Source organism: Vipera ursinii, assembly GCF_947247035.1.
Source record: "Vipera ursinii genome assembly, chromosome: 2".
Lineage (NCBI taxonomy): Eukaryota > Metazoa > Chordata > Lepidosauria > Squamata > Viperidae > Vipera > Vipera ursinii.
The window spans coordinates 60,804,633-60,826,060 of NC_139513.1; the positions used below are offsets into that span (position 1 = coordinate 60,804,633).

Genomic DNA, 21,428 nt, shown 5'->3' on the forward strand with positions numbered 1-21,428 from the left:
CATTTGCTGACTATAAATGGTCACTAATCCACTAGTATATGATTCTTTCTTTCATGTTTTCAAACTTTAATTTTATTCTTTCATTCATAATTAAACCAGAGCCTTCGTATCCTGGCATATACATGTCCATCAAAACCATTCCACAAGATGAGACTTCCTTCAATTGGATCTATTACATTCATTTTTTTTATTCTGCAGACATGCGACATTTCTATGTTAATTTTATTTTATTTGTTAATCTTGTTTATCATTTATATTTCTGACATCCCATTGGTCAGTCAAGGTTTTTACATTTTTTTAGTAATATAGGTAATGTAATATTTTTAAGAATTAAAATGTAAAGAAAAGGCATGTCAGCAGTTAAAATACTTACAGGCTGCTTGAATATATTTGACTGAAAATCCAGATCAGTTGAATCTGATCTGTAGGGCTGGACACACGTGCACATACCTAGAAAAACATGCCTATTATTAAATTTTTGTTTCTACAGGTACTGCAATGGCTGCTGGAGTCTTACTGCAAAATGAGGCACCTTATACTTCTCTGATAACAAGCAGCACAACCATGAATACAGGTAATTACTTTTTTAGTATATAACATTTAGCAGATAGGACCAGTAGTGGATAATAATAGGGATGGGGTATTGAATTTACCTAAACTCTGAATGCAGAACTGAACCAGCTTGTTTTAAGTTGATTCTATAGTTCCATCAGTTAAAATAGGATCCAGGTAAAGAACCAAATCAAAAAATGAACAGATTTTATGAATAAATTGTCACTATTAATCCCAGGCTCCCTGCAAAAAATTGCTACAACCTTTCACCTTTGTTCAAGGACTCAGGGGAGGAAGATAAAAGAGTCTACAGTGAAATTATTATTATTATTATTATTATTAAAGAGTTTTACAAAAACAAAATTTTACAATATATCCCCAAATTTCCCCCACCCCAAACCCTCCCCCTTCCCCCCCCTTCCCAGAGCTAAATACAGGATTATAGTTATAATAATCATATTCTAAATAAAAATTATGCATAATATACAATTAACCAAATTCATAATGTGCTTTTACTCCCCTTTAACATAACTACATACAAAGTACCAATAACAATATCCCACTAAAATCTACTCATCTACAGTGAAATTATTATTTCTAGGCCATATAACAGCTTAGGTAATACAACTCTTGTCATTTTTTTTTACCTTCATAATTCAGTTTTCTATGAAGGAAGGTATTGCAAATCATAATTCCCATTTTTCTTCTTCCTGAAGAAAAATATTCCTTGCAAGATGAATTGGAAGCCAGGACTTAACTGCTTCATCCTTTGTAGGGTGCCAGTGTTCCTGTCAGATAAAGCCCAGAGTACCGTCTCTCTGCTTTGTCCTGCATGGATAAAATTGCTTATGTAGAACAACACAGGGAGCCAGGTCTCACTAAGGTGTCCTCACATGAAACTGGTTAAACTACCTCATGTCTTCCTCCGTTGGGTAAAACACAGGACAACTGAAGGTCCACAACTCTTGCAGATGGTCCGACCTTAACAGTGGAAATGGAGTAGGAAATGGCCATAATTTTACAACTTTCTTACCCAATTTGAAAGTTTTTGTTTGTATTAATACCATATAGAACAGAGCAGGCCTGCACAACTTATAGAAGTGAAAGGGCCACAATAAATTAAAAATAATGGTGGACCACAAAGGAATAGCTTGCATGCCAATCAACTTTTTGGCCAATATCTCATGTGCATATCTTTCACTTCTGCTGGTATTACCTCCCAATTACACTATGTTCTGTCCAACCTCATCAGTCTGTTTTCTGAGTATTAAAACATTATTTGTGTGGTATGTGAGAAATCAAAATTTTTCTTCACTTAATTGCGACACAAATGTTTATCTTGCTTGGACATTTAAAAACCATTTTACTGTGGATTTGTAACAACAACAACAACAAAAAAAGCAATGTGAGAATATCAGTTTCCGTAATAAATTTCTTAGCTGTTTAGCTTGTTTTTTGATTCATATATTTTCAACCTTGATATCAGGTTGGAAAATGGGCAACTGCGTCAGAAGGAATAGTGAAATAATAATTCTATGTATTAAAAGGTTAATACTGACAGAAGAGGAGAACAAATATTCATTGTTACAATTTGTAATTCTGATGCCAAATTTATCTCTTTGGCAGAAGCTTTTAAGATGATTAAAGATTTTTAAAAGTAATATCTCTGTGTTCATACAGTTTTCTTATGACAGCTAAAAATTAAATTGGAGAACTAAAGATAATCTGTGCTTATGCTTCTTCTCTTGTCTCACACTTTAACAAAATAATCATGATTTTGAAATTCATTTAAACCAAAATTGTTTCTTTGCTAGTCCAAATATAGTAGCAATTTGAGGTTTATCATTTATTTCATGCAATAATACTTTCTTTGCATAATCAAGAATGTTAAATTGAACATTATGCAAAGAAAGGATGCATTGCATGAACATATTTGGTAGACATCCAGGAAGATTACATCTAAATGCAACTTGTCTCATAAAGGTTAATAAATTATTCTGCTTGTTTAGGTTTAATGCTTCATAGACCCATTTATTTGAACAAGCTGGCCTGGCCTGATGGGGAATCACTTAGGGTTTTTAATATTTATATATATATATTATTGTTTTTATTGTGGGCAATAATTTAATTCTTTTTTAATTTTTGTACTTTTGTAGTTTTAAGATATGCCCTGTTCACCGCCCTGAGTCCTTCGGGAGAAGGGCGGTATAAAAATTTAATAAATAATAAATAATAATAATAATATTCTTTGCAGGAAATGACCAGTAATTGCCATCTCATTAAAATTATTACCTAACTCCCACATGGTAGCATTGTGGAATGTTATTGTATGCATGAAAACAACACCCTTTATTTTTGGTTATGGTTTAAATTAATAGGTTTGATGCGATTATATGAATAACATATTTTTACCTGCTAAAAGTCATATTATATTCATTACAAATTATTAAATGAAACAAAATCAATGAGACTGAAGGTGGTGAATTTCTAAGTGATATTAATAACAAAGTCATATGGACTATAAAAATTGCATGGTGTTGTCATAGACTCAAAAGGGCTACAACATTTACGACTTAGCTGATGCTGTTTAATATGAACTAAGAGGTTCTGTAGCTTTTGGTGTGAACTGCTTATTCACGGAGCATTAGCTGTGGTACAAATGTCTTCATTTTATACCATACAAACATTATATTAATATTTGATCCAAGACATTTTGTTGTCTGATGTAAAAACTCCAAATGGTATCTGTCATAGAATTCTTTATTGGCCAAGTGTGGTTGGACACACAAGGAATTTGTTTCTGGTGCATAAGCTCTCAGTGTACGTACAAGTAATAGTAATAACCATGATCATATACAATGTGAAAATACATTCATCATAAATCGTGAAATACAGCACTTCATCATAAATCATAAGATGCAACACTTATTATAGTCATAGAGTACTAGCTAAGCAAACAACATAAATTATACCAGGGTACAAAAAAACCCCTATAAATTGTAGGATACAAGCAGCAAAGTTATAGTCATAAGAAGATAAGGATAGGTAATAGGAAAGAGTATCATAGTAATACAGCTTTACTAAGTATTTTGACAGTTTTGTAGGAATTAGTTGTTAAGCAGAGTTGTTAAATGCTGCCTGTTATGTTTAAATGCAATCTGATTCAAGGCTAGTGTATTTTTTTAGAGGAATAGGAAAAAGTTAAGTGTTGTGTTACAGTATGATCTTCTAATCTACTTATGTTGTTCTTTAAGCATTACTGCCTCTGATATTTATGTTTTCTGTAAGTTGTGTTTTCATACAATTTGGAACCTCTTCGCAGCAGAGTCCCTATAAATTAGGAGCAGACCAAAATCATCCTTTGTCTGCCCAGAGTCTTTCTTCTATTGTATTTTATAGTTTTTTATGGAAGGTCATTTTAAGGTGCAGTCTGTAGTTAGAACAACTCTACAGTATATTTTTTATCGATTTTGCCACTGAATATTTAAATGACTGCTGAAACCCCAAAAGGGATTTTGTTACATTTTCTTTTTACTTTTTTAGAAATAAAGCTTGATTCTATTTATACCTTGAGAGATTCATTTGTCTTCTAAAGGAGTAGGCTAATTTCCTTTGCCATATGTTTCAATGAATAAGGCAGTTCTATAGAATTTATTTCTCCTTTTTTTCATTTTGACTTCATTTTTGTCATTTACTTGTATAGGAACTATGTGATTTCTGTGAGGATTGGGGGGGAGGATGACAGGTAAAAAAGCACTTGCCCACCCACCCAGAAATAGATAGTGGAGGTAAGAACTACCAAACCACTTCATTAAGTCAGGAGGCAGAAATAGAGCATGCAGAATCCAAGGGCTTCCGCAAGGGGATTTTTACCCTATGGGTTCAACCCAATTCTGCCACTACAATTGTGAATGATTCTATGATTCTAATACAGTGGTTCCATAATGCCTGTTCAACATGGGCATTTGTGAGTTAACGTCACAAAGATTCTGAACCGTTAAAATCCTTGTCTATAAAAGTTAAAGGAAGAACTTTCCATCCCTTAACACTTTCTACTTAAATGCATTAAATCTGCTTACTGAGTAGGTTCATTGCAGTTGGTAGGTGGGGCAGATATAATATCTGATAGACTTAAAGTCTTACTTATCTAGTTTGTTACTTTAAAAATGTTGAAATGTTGTATATGGATGACCTTGTAAAGACTGAATTTCGGAATATGCATTCTGGTTCATAACAGTTTCCTCCACATTGATGTTCTGACAGGAGCACATTATCTAGCATATTGTTTAACCTATGGATCAGGTTTGAGATAAAGAAAAAAAATCCACACTCAATTTCTGGTTGACAGTGTTACTACATTTCTAAAAATAACTAGAATGTAGTTTCACGTTTTAAAACTTGGCTAGTATGTAATGTTTGTCAATTGAGTTATGTTTAAAAACAGCTTCTTCAGAAGAATGGCAGTAGTTTTTAAAGATTAGATAGACAGAAACTGAAGTGAAATCATAGAACTATCATTCCATGAAGTGTATAATTTTAAACAGTCATTTTAGTTTTATATCTTATTGCATGGTGGTAAGAATTCTTTTTGCTAATAAGTGCTTCCGGATATTGACAGAACTACTTTGTTTAGTTTGATTCTGCTCCATCAACCAGCAGTCATTTATTCTGTTACATATCTCATAAGACAGCAGAAATATTGCTTTTGTACGAGGAACTTGCCTTTTCTTGCTGCTGATTAAATGTATATGAATGATTGACTGGATAGTCTTTCAAACCCTACTCTTGTCTTTGTAAACTGTTTAACACAAGTGCTAAAAGCAAAATGTATGATAATTGCTTTGCTTAAAAAATGAGCTGGTGACACAATTTGGGGAGGAGAAAAGTTTGTTCAGCTATAAATGTTTCTGCTTTTCATTCGTATCTAAGTTGCTTTTGCCTATATTTATATCTTGGTTAACTTGAGATTGCTTGAAGGATGCAAGGTTCTAAAGGTCTTCTGAAGAATGGGCTATACCTTGTGATGCTAAATTCAGTTCTTCAGATTCCAGTATTCATTTCTGTTCATAGGAAATAATTTCAGAAACCCTGGTCCATTTCAGAATTACCTGCTTTGAGTAATTCTAATCCTCATCAGTAGTAGAATGATTCATTCTGCAAAAAAAAAAATCAATGTATATAGAATTTAGTTGCCAAAAGGGGTAGCTGCCATCAGTGAGTTCATTGTTAGTTTCTATGGAGACAGCAGCCTATTCTGAATGGCTGTTAGATCTTACAGAAAGATGCATGTCTCTGTATAAGTTCAGTACTGAGCAAGTAAGCTTTGTCATTCAGCTTCACCCTTTCGCATCTCATAATAGCCGCAAGTAGTGGGTGACCATGCAAGGATCACCCAGGAGGCGCTTAGCAGTGAATATTTTTAGCAAGTTTTTTCAGGGCCGGAGACATTCTTCTTCTGATCCTCTTCTCCGAGTGCTTCACAGGCGACGGAGCTCAGTTGTAGAGGTCCTCTCGACTTCTACACACAGGGTGATGGTGGCCATTTCCTCTGTAAGCCCTGAAGAACTAAATGCTGCTTTCCATGAAAGAAAAAGTAAAGTATTGGCATTTTTATCATTCTATATTAATTCTGATCTTCTTTTATAACCAAGCGTTTTAAGTTGATCACATCACTTACTTAGTAAAATAGTACTGTATCACTTTTATGCTTATTGCTTTTACGAGTTTGTTTATAATAAGAGCAAAGGTAACATCTGTTATTAAATGTTTTTAGATAATGACATGATCTTGTATTAAGGAAATGCTACATATACAGACATCAGGAAAGAAAAGTCTTGTTTCTTTGCAAATGGGGTTTGTTTTTGTTTTCTTGTATTTGGATTTTGTTTATATTTTTGTCTTTTTATCTCTGTTTTTCAGAATTGACTTTTGTTGGAAAGTTTTGTTTTCTCTTGCAATTCTGTTATAGGAAGATCTAGACGTCCAACTGCAAAATATACAAAAGTTGGAGAACGCCTTCGTCATGTTATTCCCGGTCATATGCAGTGTTCCATGGCATGTGGTGGCCGTGCTTGCAAATATGAAAATCCAGCTCGGTGGAGTGAACAAGAACAGGCTGTTAAAGGATTATATTCCTCCTGGTAATATACAGCATTCATTTATGATACATTTCCAAAAATGTTACTTTAAATACCTTATGAAGCAGTTCGTAACTCTGTTGAACTACTTTCCAAATAAATATGCTTAGTATTAGATTATACATTCAGTGAAAGAAAGCAGTTTGACACAGATTTAAGTGAGAAGTGTTTCAGAAATGCTGGACAGCTTATATCTGTGTCTCCATGAGCTTATTGTTTGAAATATTTATATGCTAAAACTGTTGGTTGGATTCAAACAAAAGTCAGTTGTTTTCATCTAAGCATTAATCATACTGACTGCATTCTACTGGTGACAACAGAAACTAAATTCAACTTAATATGTTTATAGCTGAAACATGGATTTTATTATGGATATCTTTATTTCAGACTTAAATGTAACTCAGATTCAAATGTATTGATCATGTAATTGAACTGAAATGTTTAATTTTAAAAACCCAACTGAATATAATGAAAGTATTGTCAAGATGTGTGGGATCACTTTATAAACATTTTAAAATGATCACTGAAGAAAAAAATGTTTTACCCATGGATAAAAACTAAAGTGGTGTTAGCTCCGTTTTTATTATCACCATATCTTGACATCTTATTAGCATTCTGTTATGTAAGCACTTTATTAAACAAAGGTGAAAAGCATTTCACGGTTTGAAAGCACAGCATATAAAATGTTATGATTAATTTGCTAAAACAGTTAAACATGAGAGATGGCTGAGACACTTTTATTTCTATTTTTTCATGTCTTCTTCCCTCATCTCTTCAGGATAACAGATAACATACTGGCTATGTCTCGACCCTCCACGGATCTTATTGGGAAATATAATATTATTGAACAGTTCCAAAGGTAAAAGAAATTGGTAACAAATTACTAAAGTTCTTATGAGACTGAAACTTATCTTTTTCCCCCCTTCCCTGCATTGGCTCAGATCATTTGTACTGTAGCAATTTATTCTGAAGTAAGAAAGAATATGGGATGCGGGTGGAAAAGACTCCGAAAGGATGCATCGTTCAGTAATGCATCATCTTTTTCTTTGCCTAAGATGTGACATAAAAACAGTAATTAACCTTCAGCGTCCCGGGGAACATGCTAGCTGTGGGAATCCACTGGAACAAGAGAGTGGTTTCACCTATCTTCCTGAAGCCTTCATGGAGGCGGGAAGTAAGTTTGCTCCTGCTGCTGCTGTTCCTGGTTAATTATAAAGTGTGTGCTTGCTTGCAGGCTGTTTCTGCCACCTACTTCTAAGGTTAAAAGCAGCAAGTTGAGGAATGTATATTGACAAAAAATAGCATACAACTAATGAGAATGTAGAAAAACTGAGGGCGGGTATCATAAATGACTAAAGCATCCATGGAACTGATGGCTAAATTATGAAAGTTGCACCTGACAATATCTTTAACAGTATTAGCAATTATTCACAAAATATTAAACAACTTCACAGGACAATAGGCATATATCCACTGGCAGTAATTGCGTGTGTCTTTGTGTTTCTGTGTTACAGATACATATGTAACCACTTAATTAGCTTCTCTTTCACAAGAAGTTTTCCACTGTCCAGATAAATAGCTGTGTTTGACTATTTCAAAAAGGATGTAATTAATTTAAGAATACTGAGTGTGTATTTCTACATACTGTCTGGGTGCGTGTACACACATACACAGAGAGAGACTAATGCATTCCCCCTTTATTGTAGGTTTTATAAGCCAGTTTCTAAAGGAAACATCTTGCTGAATTTGGACTGTAAGATTGAAAAATTAAAATAATAATTAAAAAATCCCACAGCGTGGGAAGAGCTTTCATTCTCTTCTACTGCATTTCTTAAGAATGTCATTAGGATACATTGTGGATGCACTTGTTTGGTATTCTAATTATAATATTCTAAATATTTTTTCTAGTTTATTTTTATAACTTTGGATGGAAGGACTATGGTGTAGCTTCTCTCACTACTATCCTCGATATGGTCAAAGTGATGACCTTTGCCTTACAGGAAGGGCGAGTAGCTATTCATTGTCATGCGGGACTTGGCAGAACAGGTACAAATACTCAACTACTAGTTTAATTAAAATGTACTTTTCTATAATTCAGTATTGAACTTTTGCATTGTACGTTATGCATTGCAAAGTCTGCATAAAATGCAGATAGTCCTTGACTTACAACTATTTGTTTAGTAACAGTTCAAAGTTATGATGGCACTGAAAAACGTGACTTATGACCATTTTTCACTCACACATGGTCACGCGATCAAAATTTGGGTGCTTGGCAACCGGCATGTGCTTATGATCGTTGCAGTGCCTTGGGGTCATCTGGTCATCTTTGGTGACCTTCTGACACAAATGGGGAAACAGATTCTCTTAACAACCATGTTATAACTTAACAGTTGCAGTGATTCATTTAACAACTGTGGCAAGAAAGGTCGTAAAATGGACAAAACTCACTTAACTGTCTTGTTTAGCAATGGAAATTTTGGGTTCAATTGTAGTCATAGGTCAAACCTGTATTTGCTTGCTGACATTTTATGGAATTTTTCTTGGAAAGTGGCCCATGCCTCTAATTGCTTTTTGTGTTCAAAGAAGAAATTGATAATTAATCATGAGAGCATCTATAAAGATTTAAGAGAAATCCTAGAATTCAACAGTATTTCAGTTGTCATTGTTTCAAAAGAAAACAGAACTTTGGAGTAGAGAATTAGTTATTTCAAAAATATTATTTGAAGGAATAGGAATTCTTTAATGCCCTTAAATAGAAATGCAAATTATGAATGCCTTCTCTCTCTGTCTGGATACCTACCATTTGGAAATACTTGTTTGGTTATTTATTTTTAAGAATTTTCTGGTCTCCACTTCTAAAGCAGAGAAAATATTTGTAGGAAAGTTTAATATAGCCTTCTTTGACCTTATTTTCTCAGCAAATACAACTCCATGCTTCGAAATGCTTTTCCCATCTGTGATCTCTCATTTTGTGTGCAATTTATTCATAAAATCGGCTGGCTTAATGTATAACTTTCAATATGTAATGTTTGTTTATATAATGTTCATGTTTAATTTTTAAAATATTTACAGTATAAACATACATACACAAACATATGTAGAGAATATGTAATCTAAGTCTTACACTTGGTGGGAATTTATACATTAGATAACAGACTGCTGTGATGTAAAGAGCATGCATGTGTTGTTTTCTGCATTTATCATTTTAGACTTTACCTGAACTTGGGAGATTAATCTATTTTTATGTTTCGCTTTCCAGGTGTCTTAATAGCTTGTTACTTGGTTTTTGCAACAAGAATGACTGCAGACCAAGCAATCCTTTTTGTAAGAGCAAAAAGGCCTAATTCTATTCAGACTAGAGGACAGTTGTTGTGCGTAAGGGAGTTTTCACAGTTTTTAATCCCGCTCAGAAATGTTTTTGCAACCTGTGAGCCCAAAGCACATGCAGTAACTCTTTCCCAGTACTTGATCAGGCAGCGGCATTTGCTGCATGGATACGAAAGCAGACATCTCAAGCATGTGCCAAAACTTATTCATCTTGTTTGCAAATTGCTCTTAGATTTGGTTGAAAACCGGCAGGTGATAGAGGAAGAATTAATAGATATGCCAGACCTGTCAGCTGAAATTGAGGAGACAGTTTCTCAGTTAGCTTCTACGGAGCTTGATAAGGAGTTAACAAGACAAGACAGTAGTACTTCAGAGCCATTCTCTCTTTCAGGATCAAATGCTCTTCATCCCAGGGAACATGAATTTGGTCCTCTTTGCAAAACAAGGGCCTCCGATTACTTTTTGTCTCTTAGCCGTTCCAAAAGGCGCCTTAGCTATAGTGAAACAGATTTAAGGAAAGCTGCATTTATCGCTGAGCAAGGAGAAACACTATGGTCCACGCCTGTACAAGTGCCACCCTGTAATAAATCTAACCCACCAAGCAAGGTGGACCACTGTGAGCCTCTTCACATTGAGCTAAACCAAGAAGTCTTAATTCGTAATACATTTACTTTCTCAACTCAGGGAAAATTTAATCCAGGAAAAAATGAAGACGATTCTTCTGCCTGCCATAGAGCTAGACATACAAAAAGAGTGCTGCGTAGTAATACCTTTTCTTCAGGCCTTACATATCATGGGAAGGAAAAAAAGGAGGAGGAGGAAGAAGAAGAAGATGAGCTAAAAGCATTGAACTATAATTTTGTGAAAAAGGATATTTTTGGTAGAAAAATATCATGTGAAGATTCAGACTCTTCTAAAGCAGAAAATGAGATCTATGATCTTTCGGAAACAATCCCCCATATCATTGTACAATCAGAACTAACTCAAGAAGCACGAAGAATTTTGGCAGCCAAAGCTCTGGCAGGTCTAAATGAATTTATGGAAGCAGAAGAAATGAAGTCTAAAGTAGAAATGTGGCAGGTATTTCATTTTGTAATATTTTTATCTGTCAGAGTTGTGCGCATTAGGTAAATATGGAAAGAATGTCCCTGGTTAGGAGCCATTGAGATCTTCGGTTTCCTAAGCTTCGGTGATGAGAAGTAAACAACCGCCATGTTGTTTTCCTTTTGAATAGGAACTAGGGAGTGCAGCCTAAAATTAAAACAGATAGGAAGGAACCAAATATTCTTTTCCCTCCCCCACTCAACTTTTTTAACCAATACAGTGTAAATTAATTTTCCTTAAATGCATGTGTGGGGACAATGTATTTATATGGGAACAAATGTTTTGAATTGCCCTTCTTTCTTTCCTGATTATCTTACTCAGAAGCCTGGAGAATGGAGAGATTAGGATACAGACTTTACATTAGAGCGTGCACAATTTTGCGGGGAATGTTCTTTGGTAGAACTTGTGGCTTTAAATGCCCTTGGCTCTTTCAAAGTCAGGGAGGGGGCACACTAACAGTGTGCACCTTGAAGGACTCCCACCTGCATTTTTGCTGTCTAAGGAAAACAAAAATAAACTGTCTTTGGCTTGGCGTAATTTACTTTGCTGGGGAAGCATTTGCTACATGATACTGAGACGCTTGCTCTACATTAAGAAAGGGTTAAGCATTCTGTGCCCATTGATTCTCTAACAGAAAACAGAAACTGCCTCTTTCTATAGTCTCATTTTCTTGGCACGCAGACTGGGAATACATAAGCCACACTTCAGGCGTTGGCTTATGATCTTAATCACCCGAAGGAAGGTAAGGCTCCTGCCAGTGTCAGTAAATGAGAGATTGAAGAGAGAAGTCTGTAAAGTGTAGGGTTTCTAAAGATTGGAACAAACGTGGAGAACAATTAGGCATACAAAAGGTTGTCGTTTTCGGAATGCCCTCTTTCAGGCATATAAATGTCTGAACAGTGACGGAGACTGGGCAGGCGAAGGACTAGTCAACGTTACCCTACAGTCTTCTTTGACATAGTTATGATGTTATAGAACAGGGGTGTCATGAGACGTGTCGCGACGTATTGCGACTTTTTTTCCATTGCCGGTAGACACCCCTGTTATAGAAGAAAGTGTCTCCTGTGGTTGTTTTTTCCAAGAAATAAAGGCAGTCCTGTCAATCATGAATATAAAAGCAATGAATAGAAAATGTATTTAAATAGCTTTTTTTCCTTTTGTTAGAAAGACCTGAATACTCAGAATGGGGCCTGGGATAAAATATGTACTGAGAGGGATCCTTTTATTCTCAGTAATTTGATGTGGTCCTGGATAGAGCAACTTAAAGAACCTCTTCTAACCAAAACTGATGTTGAGGTGTTAGCAAAAAATAACACAGATTTTCAAGAAGCATTCAAACTACTAGAAAAGGTAAATAATATATGTATCCGTTCACATTTCTTGGTCAGCAACAGTTTCAGATTCTTGCTGCTTTTGTGAGAACCGTGACAGCAGCTGTGCCATCCTGACTTATGCTGTTAACCTGGAAGGTCTTCTTTTGCACATATGAGGAGCGTTGTGCCTTATGTAAAACAATGGCAGGTTTGCATCGTGATGCTATGATGCTGCTTTTGTCAGGCCAACCCCTTTGCGTCCCCAGATGAAGTGCCTTTCATATTTTCCCTGCTTCTCTACAGTATGTGGAAAATGAGTGCATATGTTTGTGTATGTTTATCAGCCTGGCATTCAGGGGCAGAAATGAGTTGCATTGAATAAAAGTACAATATATACTTGCTTTTGCTAACATTTAAAACCAATTGAAATATGGCAGCAATTGAATGTCCTGTTGCAGAATGAATGGGAAGCAATTTATTCTGCTGATTAAATTTTTAATAAATCTACAGTGCGGTCTTCTGTTTTAGATAACTGGTATTTGCTTCTATCTTTCTCATTATATTAGTGACACCCCTGGTTATCATTCTTTTTTTTTTATTAAAGAGTTTTACAAAAACAAAATTTTACAATATATCCCCAAATCCCCCCCACCCCAAACCCGCCCACTTCCCCCCCCCCACTTCCCAGAGCTAAATACAGGATTATAGTTTTAATAATCATATTCTAAATAAAAATTATGCATAATATACAATTAACCAAATTCATAATGTGCTTTAACTCCCCTTTAACATAACTACATACAAAGTACCAATAATAATATCCCACTAAAATCTACTCATAAGCTAAATGGAACTTTTTAGTCCCATATTTGTTCTGAATATAATCTATCCATCTCCTCCATATTGAAATATATCTTTCCTGTGAATGATCTTTCAAGTAAGCAGAAATCTTAGACATTTCTGCAAGATTCGAAACTTTAAACACCCATTCTTCTATAGTAGGCAAACTATCCTTCTTCCAATATTGTCCCACCAGTAACCGTGCTGCTGTTATCAACCCTGGTTATCATTCTTTATTATATATTTCTTCAAATATAGTTTTGACATCTCTTTCAAGGCATTTTTATGCAGAAAAATGAAAATAGACTTGTTCTTAATTTTGTATGAATGATGAATGAGCATTTATATTTATTTCTTTGACTTAATGTTTTCTCTGACCTTTATTTCCTGATAGAATTCCTTCTTCTCTTTTAGTAATATATAATGATAGATTGCTTGTGGTTATGGCCTTGGAGTAGGAATGGGGAAATCTAAATTAAATCCTGGTTTATGCACAGAAGCCAGCAATATGACTTTAGGCCTGTCCTCCTCTTGTCAACTCTAGGAAGAAGACACGACATTTACCACTTACAAAATGTTGCCTAGAAAACTTCATAGACTTTCCATCTGATTGCCAGGAGTCAAGTCTGATTTGGCGGAGGGCATGGAAGCCATTTAGACAATCTTGGGCCAATCACAATCTCTTTCATAGATAGATAGATAGATAGATAGATAGATAGATAGATAGATAGATAGAATAACTATAGCTACATAGACATGAATATAGGTAGTCCTCATTTAGTGATTGTCTTGTATTCACAGTGGTTATTTACAGTGGTGATTAAAAAATAATTTCACAACCAATCCTCACATTTGTGACCTTCACAGGAAAAGATAATTGAAGTAAGATTATAGGCATAGGCATAATTTCACTTAGAGATTTAATGACCAAACTGCTGGTCCCAAGTATTGTTGCTAAAGGGCTACTTGCATGGGACATATTGGAGAAATTACTGCATATTCTATGTTTATTTTGTTTGTACTGTTAGCTAAACTTGTCCAAGAGGTCTGGGCTGGAAGAGGGAAACAATTCTTGTCTAATTTATTAGGTTGCAATACTATTGGAGTAATTTTTGAAGAAATGTTACTTTTTGTTTATTGCAAGATTTTTCTGTGATAAGATATATTAGCAGTGGGCTAATGCCTCCTTAAGTAACACCAGCTGCCTGCAATTAGTGCAGGTTCGCATCCCACCAGGCTCAAGGTTGACTCAGCCTTCCATCCTTCCGAGGTAGGTAAAATGAGGACCCAGATTGTTGGGGGCAATTAAGCTGACTTTGTAATAATGCCGCTTGGGGTGTGTGTGAAAATACTAATAAGCAGGCATATACATAGAATGAAGGCTACTGCTAAGCTTGTAAGCCGCCCTGAGTCTTCGGAGAAGGGCGGGATATAAATGCAATTAAAATTAAAAAAAAAATAAAAATATTTTTAGACATTGAGGGATTGCCCACTTAACAGTGATTTTCAACAGAAGTCCTTTGGAGAAGGCTCAAAATAACAGCAACATGTAAAAGAGTGCCTCTTCTTGTATGGTCCTAATGGTTGCTTTCTCTTCCTTCAGCAAAGGTGTTAAAAATGTCTTTAAATGCTCCTGTTAAGCTGCTAGTAATATTAGTTTACTGATTTTAAATTGTACTATCTTGATGATATATGTGGAAAGGAGTTACATACATTTTAACAAATATTAAGCAAGGACATTTCCTCTTAGTTACAGTTCAATATCAGCTATACTTGAATGAACAGAATTAGGTTCTCCAGATTTATTAACTTTTTGTGAATGGAAGGGCCCCTGTGAATCAAGATGAGGGGGAAGAGGTGATGATATGATTCCTTTTCTTGAAACTTTCTTCCCTGTTTGTCAACTCTTTTCCCACACAGTTTCAAATGGTGATTGGAGTTAGGAGTTCTCCCCTTGCATCTTTCATCCAATGATAGCTGTAAATCACCGCCTGCATCCAAAGGGTCGGCTCCAAAGGGCTTACCTCTTGCTTAACTTGGCTTGAATTGTATCCTGTTTGTTTTCAGAGTTGCTCTCTCATAATACCTAATAGTTTGATTTATGCTTCCTCAGGGAAAATATCACACCATACTGTGTATCTTAAACTGTGTGGTGAATTTGCAGACAATACCAACAGATGTGGAAGGGCTGCTTCTTAATCGTGCCATTAAAGCATTCACCAAGGCAAGTAGCGTATGACTGTGGCCTTTTGTTATAAATACATCAGCGGCTGCTGATCAGCCTACAGTACTAATCATAAACCTGATAATAAAGTATTCAAACAGGTATTCCTTGCCAGGAACTTGAATTCTCTTCTTGTACTGAGACCAATTTATAAATGGTTCCTTAGTCCATGGAATAACGAGTATGCAGCTTTCTATGGAGTTTGCCTTATAGCTTATAGCTTTTAGCAGTTTATGTAAAACTTTGAGTAATGGAGGTATTGGAACTTGGATCATTTTCAGTCTGAGGGCTGGTTTATGAGGAGGGGAAAAAGAGGTATGACTTTAGTTTTCCACGTTGTGGGCCATTGCCTTAATATCTGAAACATTTGTAATCCGTGTACAAGGCATGGATAAACATTTTTGGACACATTGCAGCTGGGCTCTTGCATTTATCTCAGCAAAACATATCAGTGACTACAGTTCAACACAATCCTGTACATCCATTCTTTGTAATACTCTGGATTGTCAATTTAATTTTTTCCTTTTTTGGTATGTTATCCATTGGGTTTGTGTCTGTTAACAATATGTTGAATTTTGTTTGCAAAGTTATTTTTGCAAACAATTTCCCTGCGTTTTTGTAAATTTCTATATATTTATTTTAAATATTTCCTTCAATAGGCAGATTTTTATACACATGGCAAACTGCCCTGCAATATCTGGAGAAGTGCATATATTGAAAGATTAAATTTCAGTTTGGATATTGATTCAAAAATCCAAGCAAAACATAACTTCACTTCTATTTCATGCATATGTACCTACAATCTCTCTCACATCTATAGACATGATTATTTGGAGAGAAGAGAGATGGCCATCTGTTTTCTGTCAGTAAACCTGGGGCTGGGAAAAAGCTTGAAGAGACAGCTTGGTGTAGTGGTTAAGGTGCTGGCCTAGAAATCAGGAAACTGTGAGTCCTAGTCCCACCTTAGACATGAAAGCCATATGGATGATCTCTCTCAGCTCAATCCACCTCACAGGGCTGTTGTTGAAGGAAAAATAGGAGGAATAATGAGTATTAGGTATGTTCATTCCGTCAACTATTTATAAACTAATAAAAGCAATGTTCAGATAAATAAACAATACAATAAAAATTTTCATCTTCCTCAGTGGCTCTAAGTCAGGGGTGTCAAACTCAATTTCACTGAGGGCCGCATCAGCATTGCGGTTGCCCTCAGGGGGCTGGGTGGGTGTGGCCTGGGTGGGCATGGCTAGAGTGTGTATGGCCTACTGGGTGGGCGTGGCCAGCTCTACATCGTTCGCATCAAGGGGGCCTATGGGGGCCTGGGCAGGAGTGGGACAGATCTGAGGGTCTCTGGCAGGAGGAGGGTCTCTGGGCCAGGGCCAAGGCAGTGGGGGCCGTTCCCTCACTGTTTCCAGGATGGCTTCAGGGGCCACATGAAACCACTTCACGGGCTGGATCCGGCCCCGGGCCTTGTGTTTGACATGTCTACTCTAAGTTGTTTGTATGGAATCCAAAGTTTCAGTGAGCTGAAAGAATTTATACTATCTCACTCTAGCACATCCAGGTTGTCTTTCCACACATGGAATCTAAAGAAAGAAGAGCACTGGAAGGAAATTCATATCTGTACTTTAGTCATTCTTATTGTTTATATTGATATAACATTAATTTTTTTCACTATTTTTTCACATATGACAAGAGTCAGAATACATTTATTAAAAATGTACAAAATAGTTGTACACACACATTTTCCCTGGTTTTAAAAATAAATAAAGTGCATATATGTCTCATTAACCTTAGCTTTGATAAAGCATAGCCATAGAATAACTGAAAGAAAGAAGTAGCTTACTAGAACTTTGAACAATTCAGGAACAATGTTTTACATAAGCTCTCATTATTCTGTTTATTAGTCTATCTCCGATAGCCATTGTAAAGTATTATATTTGAAACACTATAGATAAAAACTATATTATCTGGGTGTTTTAGTATCAGACAAATCAGAGTTCCCCAAACCTTTTGGCTTTGAGAATTAGGGGAAGGAGAGGAATGGTTCTGTGAGCATGGCGGGCAAGCATCTGAACACAGCTTCATTTGCGTAAGCGGCAGGCACTTCCGTGGCCCAGTTCAAAAAGCTCAAGGCCCTGAAGTGGGCATGGCCCAGAGTTCAAGATCTCTGAGATGAATGACTGAGTCCTTGAGTTCATTGAATCCTTTACATTTTTATATTATCCTACTGGGATAAATCCTGATATTAGAGATTGTAGAAAGTATTCGTAGATTTAGGCAGAGATTTGTCCTCTGAGCCTGCTGCTTGGCTCCCGGACATTTTGTTACCAAAGTAGGTAACATCTTTAGTGGGTTTTGGGGGCTAAATGTCTTGTTTGTTTATATAGGTCCTGGGTGGTTAGTTGGTCTGGTGAGGTGTTGGATCACAAGACTGATTGAATCATAAGACTTATATAAGCAGAAAGACACTTCACCCAAAACCCTGATGAAGATGTTACGTAGTTGGGTAATGAAACATCCAGGAGCCAAGCAGCAAGCTCAGAGGACAAACCTCTGCCTAAAACTCTGATTTTTCTTATGTTTTGTAAGATAACTTTAAGTTTGTTTTCAGCAGATGAACCATGATTCCGAAGGTGGATCAGATGTTTACAGCATTTTAAAGAATGTTTTCAAACAGATACTGGAACACCAAAGACAATATGCCAGTGAAGAAACGGAAAAGCTTTTATAATGTTTACATTTCTATGCTGCAGTTCTTTGTAGTGCTGAAAAATTACTTTTCTTTCGTATCCCTTGTTTTGCATTAATTACATTTCTGTTAATATTGTTTATTAAATATGTGAAGGTTGTTTTCTTATGTTTGTATATACATTGTTATTTAATAACTTGCCATTTTTGTGATTGTAACGTGGCATTTTGGTTTTGAGTATTACATTAAAATGCTATGCAGTTTTCAGTGATAAGTTATTAGTTGGATCAAGGAGAAAAATCCCTTTGTTCCAAGGTGGATAAGGTGATCCTCATTGATTCCTCCTCTCCCGTATGTCAACAAGAATCTGTGCAGGAGGGCTAGGGACAGAAGAGTAGAGGACCCTAACCAATGGTGTTGGCAGCTGTTGTTAGATGAGGAATCAACCTAGATTGCCTTTCCTTTACTTTTTTCCCCCAGCAGGGATGATCTCAGCAGCACTTTGTTAGGCTCTGTTCCCATTGGCTCAACGAAATCTACATTCGACCTGCTATTTTTTCACACTGAATTGTTGCCATAATTCACTGCCATAATGTGCTGGTTTATTCAGTTAAATATTTGCGTATTAAAACTCTTAAGCCTAAACGTTGTTTACATTAGTGGTATTATGTTTTATTTTGTGATAAGTAAACATTGACTGATATAAATGACTGTCGTACAACTATATGACTTTTCCTTAGTAGCCATAAAAGAATTGATTTTAATGCCAAATTAAATTTGTAGCAAAAAATCTAAACATAACTTAAAATATGAAGGTAGACAAGTGCCAACTCATAAATGGTTATGAGAAAGTTGAAACTTTCTATTTTTGAAAATAAAATACTGTAAAAGTGAGATTTGTGTTATAGTAGCTTATTTTTAAAAAAAATGAATAAAGGAAATATTTACAGTGAAAAATGTTCCTGGCTGTTGATAAATCAGGGTTTCTTTCCTTACTAGGATAATAGTCCTAGTATGAGTTGTTCTCATGGTTATTGACATTCTTGATTTAGCTTTTCATTCAATTTTTATCTTAATCTAGATAACTATTTACATGAGTTTAAATACATTCAAAAATATATAATGTGTCACTTTGTTACTTATACAGGATCAGTACAAAGGGGATTTTATTTTGACCATGAGACTGATTTTCCAAAAATAGAAGATCATTTGCTTTCTAAAAATGCTTGCCCAGTATTTTGCATTAATATAAAATATCCTGTCAGAAGCAGGATTGATAGCAAGACCCCTGAGAAAAAGATACGATGGGAAAAGTTTTGTGTAGATATCCCTTCAAGAAAGTCTTGGCTTCTGTCATTAGTAACAATTATTATTACAGCTGTTGAGTTTAGAAATCTGAAAGGGACATGAAATTATTTTTGCCAACTAGAATATACTGTAGAAGCTCTGCAGGCAACTAGAAATAGTAGAAGATAAGCTTTCGTTTTTCTTTGCCTTTCCCACAAATCTTGCTTCTGTTCTCAATAGGTCTCTTCCAACCCTTCCCATTAGTAACACTGATGCATAACTGTCCACCTCTAAATGTGGAATTTCAGTCCATTGACTATTTTTTAAAAAATCATTTAACTGGATTTTAACAGTGAAAATGAGATAAAAATCATTTTTTATATAATCAGAGATATTACAGGCTCTTTCAGACCCATAGTAGCCATATTCACATCTGTTGTAGTAGTACTAGTACGAGTTGTATGACATACATAAGAGATGTATCAGACCGATTATCCATCTATTCAGGAGTTCTGTGCTATTTGAAGATAACAAGATGTCTTCTGGATACTCTGAAACAGGAGAAGGCGGCAATAGCTCTTCTCCACTGTTAATTTAATAATTCTAAGACATGTCATTTATGATTGTGTAAGTAGCCATCAAACCTAAGAAGCCATTGATTGCCCAACATTTCATCTATGTGGGTAGTCCCCTTTGAAAACCATTTAAATTGTTGCCCATTTCCACGCAGCAAATTCAGTTTTAATGATCTCTTATGTAAAGTACATAATCCTTAATCTCACATTTAGTTTAATGGTTACTTAAGTTTTAATTTATGATGGGGGGGGAATTGTTATCATTTCATGTGAATGAATTTTAAATACCTCTTTCCCTTTTTGTTCCAAACTAAAAAAGCCTCAAACACTGCAGTCCCTTCTTGCATAACAGCTACATTGATTGCCTCATCAATTTGATTGCTCTTCTCTGTATCGTTCCAATTTTAGTATATGTGCTGCCGAAGCGAGCACAACAATTTGATTGCTCTTGTTTTGTACTTTTTCCAAGTACAATATCCCTTTTCAGAAGGATAACCAGAAATTATATAATACTTCAAGTACTTACTGTAATCACTCAGTAAAATCTATACATCTGCAATTAAAGGAAATAGTTTTTGTGACGCAAGTAACACAGTTCCTTTGATGTACAATTGTCATATCTGGGAAGCATCCTAGACATCACCTTTAAATGTGAGATAAACAAAACTACTCTAAACAATACATGTGATATGCAGATTTGGAAAGGTGCTGAATATAAGCTAACATCCTTCAACACTAATCCTGCTCTCTAGAATTGTTGGCAATTATAGTTCATCAATATCTGGAGACGCCAGGTTCTGCATTTCTTCTAACCTGCACTGAATTGGGCTTCAATGGGTGTTTTGCTCTTGAATTAGGAAAGCATCCAGTTTTCCCCACCTCTCTGCAGTACCTTAAGCATTCCTGGGGATGATTGCCACCTAGTCCTGGAAATTTCGGAGCACGAAAGCCACACTAGTCTAGGGGGCAAAAGATCACTAGTCTAGGGGACACGCAGCTGGTTCCAGGCAGTTATATCAGCTTCTTTGAACGAGGGTAGCTTCCCCGCCGTCTTGAAAGAGGCGGTGGTGAGGCCCCTCCTCAAGAAGCCTGCCTTGGACCCAGCTGTATTGAACAACTTCCGTCCTGTCTCCAACCTTCGCTTTCTTGCGAAGGTTGTTGAGAGTGTGGTGGTACATCAGCTCCCTCTGGTCCTGGATGAAGCGGATTATCTAGACCCGTACCAATCGGGTTTCAGGCCCGGGCACAGCACGGAGACGGCATTGGTCGCGCTGGTGAATGATCTCTGGAGGGCTCGGGACAGGGGACATTCCTCTGTTCTAGTCCTATTAGACCCCTCAGCGGCTTTCGATACCATCGACCATGGTATCTTGCTGC

At 36.0% G+C, this 21,428-nt stretch overlaps 1 protein-coding gene across 1 annotated transcript; it reads left to right on the plus strand.

Annotated features, from left to right (window-relative positions):
* Positions 1 to 5,931: 5,931 nt before the first annotated feature.
* PTPDC1 (protein tyrosine phosphatase domain containing 1) lies at positions 5,932 to 18,976 on the plus strand (the record flags this gene model as incomplete). Its single annotated transcript, XM_083356927.1, has 9 exons — positions 5,932 to 6,145; positions 6,521 to 6,692; positions 7,468 to 7,548; positions 7,745 to 7,863; positions 8,598 to 8,735; positions 9,949 to 11,096; positions 12,285 to 12,470; positions 15,387 to 15,497; positions 18,115 to 18,976. 9 exons carry the CDS (start codon positions 5,932 to 5,934, stop codon positions 18,229 to 18,231), a joined length of 2,286 nt encoding a protein of 761 aa, XP_083213053.1. The 3' UTR covers positions 18,232 to 18,976.
* Positions 18,977 to 21,428: the final 2,452 nt, after the last annotated feature.